The following is an 11382-nucleotide window of genomic DNA, read 5'->3' as shown; positions in this document are numbered from 1 at the left end:
GTCCGATCAAACAGACGAGCTACTGGAGCTCAAACTGCTCCAGAAGTTAATGCTGGTTCTGATAGAAAGCTGTCAGAATACACAGAGCATCAGTTTGTTGCGTACGGGGCGGAATAGCCGCAGACCAGTCAGGGTGCCCATGCTGACCCCTGACCCCGTCGAAAGCACCAACAGTGGCACGTGAGCATCATAACTGGACCACGGAGCAATGGAAGAAGGTGGCCTGGTCTGAGGAATCACATTTTCTTTTACATCACGTGGATGGCCGGGTGCGTGTGCACCTTTAAATATAAAATACAGAATACAAATTCAAATGTATTAAATATATTTATTTATTTAAAAAAACTATGCAAATTCGATACAAAATTATACAAAATGTTAATGTACAGATTGAGACCAGCTGGAAATGTAAGATGTTAATCATCAATCAGACATCCAAACGTTCCTCTGCTCTTTTTTCTCCTGTGATATCCAGTGCTTTACTGAAGTGCTCACATAAATGATGGGCCAAATGGCCTAATGATTGACAGACACGGCAGCAAATGAGTCCAGAGTGAAAATGTGCTGCTGAATCTGATTGGCCGTGGGCTTGAGGGCCCAGTAGAGTCTCTGCAGGGCTTGCACGTCCTCTAGAGCATTGTGGGCCGCATATGAAACTCCCAGGAGGGTCTTAACCAGGTTCTCCTGCTTAAAGCTCTGGAGGCCACGGTCTTTGAGAAGCTGTCGGGCCAATGGAAGGGTGTCCACGAATCCACCCACCTCTTTCTGAAAGTCTGACCTAAGGCTGAACTCATCCAGAGCTCTGGCCAAAACGCGACAGTCAAACCTGCGGATGTTGTGACCCACTAGGAGCGGCCGACCCAACATCTGGAGAAAGGTAATGAAGGAAACCAGGGCTTCTCGGAGAGAGCTGGTGAGAACCGGCCTGTGGTGGAGAAACAGGCGGCGGCGTCTCACCCTGAAACCTGTAACCCTGGATGCGCTGGGCTGCATCGGCCGACGAGGAACCATAAAGAGGTTAAGAGTGTGACCTCCACTCACTGCGGCCAGCTGGACGATTTCACAAGAGCTGTCTGGAGATTGAGAATATATACAAAAAGTAACATATACCGGTCAAAAGTTTGTCAAAAATGATTTGTCATGTTTTTGAAAGAAGTGTCTTCTGCTCATCAAGGCTGCAAAAATACACGAAAAAACAATAATACTGTGAAATTAAACATTTTAAATATTGGTTTTCTATTTGAATATATTGCAAAATTAAGTGTCACATGATCCTTCAGAAATCAATTTCTTTATTTATTTTTTTACTTTTAATTAATCAATATTTCAAGAAAAAATATCACAGGTTATTAAAAAAATATATTAATCAGCACAAATGTTTCCAAAATTGATTATAAATCATCAAAATGAGAATGATTACTGAAGGATTGTGTGACACTGAAGACTGGAGTAGTGATGCTGAAAATTCAGCTTACAATTCAGGAATAAATTACAGCTTAACAGTAAATTAACACAGAAAACCATTATTTTAAATAGTAATAATATTTCACAATATATCTGTATGTTTGTTCAAATAAATACAGCGTTGATGAGCACAAGAGACTTGTTTAAAAAAAATATCAGCCTAATATTATTATTATATAATATATTAACCATGAGAAATATGTAAACGATTAAATGAATCAATGCATGCTTGTCTCTGCTCGGAGTTTTGACAACAAATGTTTTCAAGCCTTGTTGTCAAAACCATGAGCAGAGACAAACATGCATTGATTCATTTAATCGTTTGCACATTTCTCATGGTTAAAGAGATTCATTTATAAAATCACATACCCAGACCAGTTGTCTCTAAATCAAAGAACACAGTACACGGCGGATGATGAGAGCTAGAATCCATTACTCATTTTAAACTCGTCGGATGTTGTGTTTCCGTCCACTATGGTGAAGGTCTGACTCATGAATATTAACTACGGTACGACGTGACGTTTGTCAGTAGTCTGAACTGATTGGCTTAAAGGCAGACGTCAGTGGGCGAGCGCTGTATAAATAAATAAATATATATAATAAATAAATATATGTATAATTATGTAATATATATATATATATATAATAAATAAATATATATATAATTATGAGGGTGTGTGCTAAGCATAATACTGTTCAGTGATTAGATGCTCCTAGCAAGAACGTCACCATAATTTAATGAATATTCATAACTCGTGTATTTTTCTTTTTTTTTCTTTGTTTCGTTTATGTATATATTATGTTTTTGAAATGTCTAAAATCACAAGTGTGTATTATATAAAAATCATTTTTAGCTATTTTTTAAAACAGCACTTTTATTTTGAAAAGGGGCCTTTGGGGTTTATTTTAAGGGGCTAGAACATAACGCGCGCGTGTGCATGTTTATGTCACCATCAACCCTATAATTCATGTTCGTCTGATCATAAACACACACACAACACTCGGACAGAAGCTGTCTCTGGCTCTCGCTTTGGGTCTTGTGTCTCTTTTGTTGGGCATATTGAGGAATCGCACGTGGGTTGCCCTAACGTTATATCTTGTTTTAGGTGAAGGATCATTGTCTCGATGTAAGTACATCAATTCATATTCAATAAACAGCGCTGTTGTGTTCACAGATCACTTCTTTACACAGTATTGCATCTTGTTATCTATGCTTAGCAGATTAGATGTATGTGTTTGTGTGTATTTATATATATATATATATATATATATATATATATATATATATATATATATATATATATATATATATATATATGTTTATATATGTTTATATATGCATGTGTCTGTATATATGTTTGTATGTGTATGTATGTATAATGTGTATGTATAATATATATATGTGTGTCATATATATGTATATATATATATTATAATAATTCACAAATGTAAAAAAAATTCTGCATTTCTAATCACATAAATGCAGCCTTAGTGAGCAAAAACAAAACTTTTTTTTTATGTAAAAAATATTAATGCTTTTAAACTTTATACCGGCATTATGCATCACTAATGCATTTTTCTGTTTCAGAATCATGACTTCTCAGGTGAGGCAGAACTTCCATCCGGACTGTGAGGCGGCCATCAACAGACAGATTTACCTGGAGCTGTACGCCTCGTACGTCTACCTGTCCATGGTGCGAGAGCTCACCTTATTAAATTACACATTAATATGATGAATAGTCTTCAGTGGTGTCAGATGGGCTCATGGTGGATGTCTCTTTTCTCCAGGGGTATTATTTTGACAGGGATGACAAGTCTCTGCCCAATTTTGCTAAGTTTTTCCACGAGCAGTCCAAGGAGGAGCGAGAACATGCGGAGAAGCTGATGGGTCTGCAGAACCAGAGAGGAGGACGGATCTACCTGCAGGACATCAAGGTACAGGACGCATGACGTGTGTTTGATATACATCGGCTGCAGTAAATGTGTGTGTATGTGAGAGTTTGCATGTTTTTGTGACATATCAGGACACAAATGTGTATAATGACATGGGTATGACACCGGTATTACCCCATGTCCCCATTTTTCAAAAGGCTTATAAATCATAAAGAAGTATTTTTTTTTTTTTAGGTTTAGGGGTAGGAGTGGTATAAAAACCATTACGTGTGTGTGTGTGTGTGTGTGTGTGTGTGTGTGTGTGTGTGTGTGTGTGTGTGTGTGTGTGTGTGTGCGCAGAAGCCGGATCGGGATGAGTGGGGCAGCGGTCTGGAAGCACTGGAATGTGCTCTGGCTCTGGAAAAGAGTGTGAATTTGTCGCTACTGGAACTTCACAAGGTGGCGACTCAACACAATGATCCACATGTGAGTACACACACCGAAAGCAGAGTACAGGGTTTGGTCATGGGACATTAAAATGACCGATTGACTGGGTTATCTTCAACTAAACTAAAACCATTACAAAAAATATTTTAAACTTAAAATATGTTTTAAATAAAGTTAAATAAATAAAAAATATTTTAGGTAACATTTATTTAAAATAATAAAAATGGTTTTAAATTTTAGTTAAAGATAACGCTGTTAATTGCAAGTTTTAAAATATAGAAGAAAAAAAGAAGAAAAAAAAAAATATATATATATATATATATATATATATATATATTTTTTTTTTTTTATTTATTTTATTTTTTTATATTTTAAAACTTGCTAACTAAAACTGAAACAAGATGTATAAAAACAAGAACAAATAAAAGACAAAACTAATAATTGTATATTAGTGATACTAAAATAAGTTTATTAATCATCCATTAAAAAGACTTATTAAAATATGTTTAAAAAATATATATTATATATATATTATAACTATATATTTTCATGCAGTTTAATTTTATGAAATATATAGACATTAAAAAACGAACAAAAAAATTACAAAAACACAATAAAAGTATTAATACTTAAACTAAAATAAATATGAAAATGAACAATATAAAAAAATGAATTAAATTATACAAAAAAATTGTATATTAATGATACTAAAATAGCTGTTTTTTATTAATCACTAATGTCAAAATTGCTTAAATAAAATATTATTAACATATTTTAATTTCCATGTAGTTAAATTTAAGTAATAAAGAACTAAAACTGAAATATATAGTCATTAAAACACAAGAACAAAAAAAGACAAAAACACAACAAAATAACTAATTCTTAAACTAAAATGCATATGAAAATGGAAAATATAAACATTAAAACTCAAAATATGAATATAAGCTGTAATTTTTGTATTATTTATATCAAAATAGCAGTTATTTATATTTGCTCATTTAAAAGTTACTTAATAAAATCTTACAAAATATTTAAAAAGCATTAACTTATTTTATTTTATGACATTAAAACAAGAACAAACAAAAATGACAAAAACACAACAAAAGTACTAATATTTGAACTAAAAAAGTATATATATATATATATATATATATATATATATATATATATATATATATATATATATATATATTAATAGAAACTATAATTGTATATTAATGATAATAAAAAAAAAACTATTATTTATTAATCAAATGCATACTAGAAAAGTCATGGAAAATCTTCAGTCAAAAAGTTTGGGGACCTTGATAATTCTACCAAGGTAATGTGTCCATAAAACATTGCAATATGGTACTTTATTCTAAAAGATGTGAGCTTTATTGATCAGTTTTTCTTATGGGAGTTACCCAGAATACCTTTTAGTGTTCCTCTTAAATCAGCCGGCTGGAAATAAACATAATTTATCCATTGGATCGTCTCCTTTTGGGAGGGTTTGAGCTCAGAGTAGTAGTTCAGGATCGTGATCTCTCAGACTGACCCTAGATCAGATCGTGTCTGTAAAGCGGTTAACTGTAGGTTTAACCATGATTTAAGATCACCAGCTGTAATTACAGAAGCTGATTGTTAGTGGGAAAGCAACTAAAAATAAACAATGGCGTCTTTGTGAAGGTGTGTGATGTGCTCTGCGTGGTTCTCTCACACCAGGTGTGTGATTTCCTGGAGACTCATTACCTGGACGAGCAGGTGAAGTCCATCAAGCAGCTGGCGGACTGGGTGAGCAGCCTGAGGCGCATGGGAGCCCCTCAGAACGGCATGGCCGAGTATCTGTTCGACAAGCACTCTCTGGGAAAGGAAAGCTCTTAGACGGTCTCTCTGTAATCAGCCAATCATAGTCATGCCATATGAGCGTCACAGACGTGTTGCTACTCTGCTGTAGTTTACTAGAGTCTGCCCGAACCCTTCAAAAGCCATAGCTATAGCCAGGGTACGACTTACACATTATATATGCAAGGCTGTTGAATGCTTGAATCTGATTGGTTGACGAACGTTCTAAAGTGTGCAGTCATTTTCAGGGGAACGCACGGCTAAAGTAGTTCCGGCAGGTTTAGACCACATTACAGTTTAAAATCACTCCGCCAGAGGATTTCAGTTAGAACAGCAAAACAACCAAAACACAACAACAACAAATTATTTCCGTTTTAATATGTACAGAAAGCACATGCTCGCTTTCTCCCACTCAAACACACACACATCCAGTATGGATACACACTCGCGCAGAAATGTGTTGTCAGCGCTGCTCTGGGGAATTTATCAGTAAAATAGTTTAACAACTTAACATCTACATGACATTTCTCACTAGCGATGTAATATCGGCGCTGTTCTTGAAGCAGATAAACCTACAGTTTCACTATTAGTACATTTACATTTTACATTTAATCATTTAGCAGACGCTTTTATCCAAAGCGACTTACAAAAAAGGGGAGAGCAATAGAAGCAACGAAACAGACAAGGCCAACAACCTGTAAGAGCTGTAAGAAATCTCAATTAATTAGCACAGTACACAATTATTATAATTTTTTTATAGCCACCTACAACAAAAACTCACGTACGCAAAATACAGAACACTGGATTTTGATAGCGATGATAACAATATTAGTAGAGATCCTGGTGCTGAACGTTTAGAGACGCAGACTCAGGTAATTCACATATGCTTAATCTCTCTCTCTCACACACTGGGCCCTATCTTGCACCCAGCGCAATTGACTTTGTACACCGCCGCATGTGTCATTCCTATTTTGCACCCGCGCAAACCGCGCTTTTCCCTCCACAGAAGCACGTCGCTAACCTAGTGAATGAACTTGCGCTCCCTGGGCGGTTCAGCGCAAAAAAGGAGGCGTGTTCCGGCGCAAACAATCCCTGGTGCTATTTTGCTGTTCCATTAAACAATTACGCCACTGACCAGCGCGTTGTTCATTATGCTATTTTAAGGTCGTATGCTTGACCATAATGTATAGCGTGCACAACGCGCATACACTTTGCTCATGTAATCTACACAGATGCAACAGTTATTTTTGCAAATCATAAATTGTTACACTAAAAAAATATTAACACGTGAGATGACGGAAATCATTGTGGTGTGCTGGCGTCAGGTCCTGAGTAGAGGCAGATCCACCTCCCGTTGCACGGCGTGCCCGATTGATGCTGGCGAGCTTGGACTTTCCCGGTCTTCTGATGTCATTGTAGCGCTTGCGGCACTGGTGCGACGTCCTGGGGATGCCAGCTGATGAAACAATTGTGGCTATTTCCTCCCACGCCTGTTTAACCGACGCTATTGGGTGGGTTTCTCCCATCCCCATACAACACAACTTCTCTGTCTTTCACTGCTCTTCAAGAACATCAGTCTCGTCGGCTGTGAACCGCTCCTGGCGTGCGCCTGGTAAATCCGCCATAATAATAGCGACCCATAATGGAACTTGCGCAGCTGCTTTTAAAGGGAATGTTGGATGACGCTCTGATTGGTTTATTCACGTTACGCCCAAACCACACCTATGAATAATGAAACTACTTCAGACCAACCCATTTTAGATTTGCGTGGGGCGCAAGAGCCATTTATCCCGCCGGGAAAATAGCAACAGCGCCGAGACCCGCCCACAAAGTTACTTGCGCTTCGCGCTTTGACACTTGCGTTTCAGATCGTTAAAATAGGGCCCTCTCTCTCTCTCTCTCTCTCTCTCTCTCTCTCTCAAATAACTGCATTAGTCTGCTATCAGTGGCTCAAGCCTACGTTAAAAGCTCTAAAATTAGGTTTTGAAATTAGCATCAAGGCATGGGATGCGTAAGAAAATATCCTACACACGAGCGTTTTTAAAGGGATGGTTCACCCAAAAAATGAAAATTATCCAAAAATTATATGATTTACTCACCCTCAATCCCAGTAAACCTCAAGAGGCGGGCTCCCATGCCGGAGACCCTGGTTCGAATCCGGCTTAGAGCGGGTCGAGTTTGACCAGTTACATAACGAACACAACATATCGCACGCAACTGATTGACATTAACTGCCTACTGGTATTTCAGTGTTGTTAAGTTGAGGATTTTTTTAGCAAACGGTTTGCTTTGTACATTCTTTAACAGCATTGAACTGTTGAAATGCATTTTAAACACAGTATGTTCTTCGTCCGTCCATGCAATAAATGCACGTCCCTGAACGAGCACGCTTTTGTAGCGTATTTAATTCATCAGGTCAGGTTAAGTTAAAGGTATGACCCATTTCAGGGGAGGCCAAAATTACCATTTAAAAAAATCAGCCCTTCATAAAAGCGTACCTTCATATTTACGGTAGACTACTTTCTTAGTGTGTGTGTGTGTCAAGTTTTCTTTAGGGGGGCAGACCTGTTAATCGCACCCTGGCTATAGCCCAAACGCCATATACTCGCCACATTTAGTACTTTAATTATAAGCATTCTTCATGTTAATCTCAATAAAAATGACTAAAATGAGTGAAGTTGTGTGTCTTTCTTTTAGACAGTCTCTTTATATTTAAAGTGTTATTATTATCATCATCATGTTTTACTACTAATAGGGCTGCCAACCATATGTAATTAAGAACTTATTATTATAAAAACTTATAAACGTCTTATATGTATAATATACATATAAGATGTTTATATGTTTTTATAATAATAACTTCTTAATTATAAAATAGATATATATATTACAAGTATATATTTACAAATCAGCTAAATTTAACCTTTAATAACCGTATTCCCTGTATAGTGTCACATACAGACTCAGATGTAAATGACCAGGTAAAGCACAAAACAGATGTTTTTTAATTTGATCATGATATTTGTACTACAACACTAGCAGGGAAAGATTTTTACTATGTATATACAAATGAATAGCAAGCTTATGAATCGTTATTCCTCCACAGGAATACAGTTGGCAGCCCAGATTATTACTATTATTATTATTATAAATGTGCCTAAATGTACTGTATGTTTAAGATATTTACTGACAGGAAGTAGCTATGAGGAAAAATTGACCACAGTGGTTAAAAAAAGAACAAGAAATCTGAGAACAGACATGCATAATTAATAAAGTTAATAATTCATAAAGCTTTTTCTGTCTAAGTGAAAGTGAGTCAGCAAAAACATCATAATCTAGACCGAGAACAACTGAAAAAATGCAAAGTAGTTATTTAATTTTAACTGAACTAAAATAGTTTTAAGTTTAATTTGAAGTACTAACTAAAAATGAATAAAAACTATTACATATTTCAAAAATCAGAACAAATAAAAATGTACTAAAACACAACAACAAAACCAATACTTTAACATGAATATGTAAACAGAAAATATAAATAAAGACTATAATAGTATATTAATAATACTTAAAATAACCCTTAAGTGATTTATTAATTTACACAGGTCTAGAAAAGTCATGGAAATGTAGTTTATATAAACTATCAAAACTAACTATACATGCATAATTAACAAGTGAAAGTGAGCCAGCAAAAAATATATATAATCTAGACCAGAATGCATTGCACAAAACAAAAAGTGTAGTGGTGTGATTAATGATGTCTAACATGTTTAACATGCGATCTATAAAGGTTAAGCAGTAAAATCAAGATAAAGTGAACAAGGCATTCATTTGACATCTTATTTTGAGAGTCTAAAAAGCACAAGTTGGTACAAAACACTTTAATGCTGTTGCAATCCCATGATGCATTGTGTTTGGGAGGATTGTTCTGCAGTAGTGGCGGTTTGTGCATTAAATCGGTTTTCTTTAACATGGTTTCCAATATTAGGAAAAGCATGCATTCTGCAACAATGTTTATGCAAATGAGCAGCGGTGACTACCAATGACAGTGACAGTAGAGGTCACATGACCTATTTCTTGTGAGATACAGGCTGTGTCCAAAATGGCATACTCTGAGTAGGTACTTCTTTTAAATCAGAATTGGAGTATGATTGTAACCTGGATGTACTACATTCATCATTTTGTCATTGTAATCGAGACCTAACAGCTTCACTTGAGTCACTTCACTGCCATTTACTAATCCTCATGGGAAAGTAGCACACTTCAGAAATGGTAAAAGTCACATCAGATACTTTTCACCAACTGTGAGTTGGGAAGTACTACTGTTTTCTGCCTACTATGATGAAGTGTTTCGGATGCAGCCAGTAGCTGAACATAAACAAGATGGAGGAGATCAAGTGGTTTTACTGATCTACGTAATTTATCTCTGCCCACATACAGCAATATAATACAAAACGTGTTGGAAATTGTGATGGTATGAATCAATTGTGCATGTTATGATTCATTATGCACTTTCTCATCCAGAATGTGAATTTAGCGGCAATATATGTTGTGTTTTTTATAGTATGTATGATGTTTCTTAAAAGGTTAGTTCACCCAAAAATGTTATTTACCCCATGATTTACTTACCCTCAAGTCATCCTAGGTGTGTATGACTTTCTTTTTCCAGCCAAACACAATCAGAGTTGTATTAATAAATATCCCGGCTCTTCCAAACTTTATAATGGGAGTGAATGGTCCTGAGATTTTGAAGACCAAAAAAAGTGCATCCATCCATCCATCATAAAAGTAATCCACACGGCTCTAATAAAGAAAAAATATCCATATTTATCACTTTATGAAATATAATCACTGATTTCCGGTGACGGTTGTACATGAGACTAGTTCTGACGGAAGAGTGACCTCTGACCTGACACATGACGTATAGAGACAGAGCGTGTCCAGGCCACGCCCACGCCGGGGAGAAAACAATCCAACACTCTCCATTGACTTTGTATTGCGTGAAGCGATCGCCTCGTCTTTTCTTACTTATAACAAAAAACAGAACAATGTCTAAAAGCTGATATGTGACAATGAGTACAGCAAACAAGCTAAAAAACACACAACTGCGTTTTTATAAGCTGTCAACCCCAAAAAACGAGACAGAAGTGGATTCAGGCAATAAGACGTGAAGCTTCAGCAGAAGAATGGGGACATTTTGGGATCCTGACTCTCAGTATGTCTACGTGTGCAGTAAACATGTTTTCAAATATCCAAATGTCATTTTTATATATTATATTTCCTGTCGCTGATTGCTTTCCCCTCCAGTGGGCGTAGTTCTCAGTGTAATATAACATCTCGCGCTCTGACTCAAGTGCCTGTATCCAATTTTGTGTCTTTAAACGCTTGTTTTTTGGGTCAATAGAAAGTCAATGGACACGGTTGGTTTGTTTCCCCCCCAGTGGGCGTGGCTTTCAGATTATGACGCGTGTCGCTCTGTCTCTATTGACGGAAGCACAGAGGATAGAGCAAAACAAAACACCGGACGTGAATAAGAAGACTAAAGGGTGAACTGAAGGGTGTACTCACACTAGGCACGTTTGCCATGAACCGGGCCCGAGTACGATTGTCCCCCCTCCCCAGGGGCGTAGCACCAAATTTTGGGCCCTGGGTACAAACCATCTTGCTGGGCCCCCGTACCATGTATGTGTATGTATAGAAAACTGACTTCTAAGGCCCCCCCCCCCCCCCCCCCCCGCCTCGGGCCCTGGTTACTCAGTACCCTTTATCCCCCCAGTC

The 11382-nt window shown here is 36.7% G+C and overlaps 2 protein-coding genes across 2 annotated transcripts; one reads left to right on the top strand and one right to left on the bottom strand.

Annotated features, from left to right (window-relative positions):
• Positions 1-314: 314 nt before the first annotated feature.
• Positions 315-1969, bottom strand: plex9.2 (PML-like exon 9.2). Its single transcript, XM_067436654.1, has 2 exons — positions 1834-1969; positions 315-1073 (listed from the first exon to the last, which is right to left on the bottom strand). Exons 1-2 carry the CDS (start codon positions 1895-1897, stop codon positions 517-519), a joined length of 621 nt encoding a protein of 206 aa, XP_067292755.1. The 5' UTR covers positions 1898-1969; the 3' UTR covers positions 315-516.
• A 376-nt stretch (positions 1970-2345) lies between these two features.
• Positions 2346-8279, top strand: fth1b (ferritin, heavy polypeptide 1b). Its single transcript, XM_067436105.1, has 5 exons — positions 2346-2591; positions 3053-3158; positions 3253-3399; positions 3697-3822; positions 5488-8279. The coding sequence occupies exons 2-5, from the start codon at positions 3057-3059 to the stop codon at positions 5644-5646; spliced, it is 534 nt and encodes a 177-aa protein (XP_067292206.1). The 5' UTR covers positions 2346-2591; positions 3053-3056; the 3' UTR covers positions 5647-8279.
• The last annotated feature ends 3103 nt before the right edge of the window (positions 8280-11382 follow it).

Source organism: Pseudorasbora parva, chromosome 25 (genome assembly GCF_024679245.1).
Source record: "Pseudorasbora parva isolate DD20220531a chromosome 25, ASM2467924v1, whole genome shotgun sequence".
NCBI classification, from domain to species: domain Eukaryota; kingdom Metazoa; phylum Chordata; class Actinopteri; order Cypriniformes; family Gobionidae; genus Pseudorasbora; species Pseudorasbora parva.
Note: the sequence above shows the minus strand (reverse complement) of the source record. Positions and strands in the feature narration are given on the sequence as shown.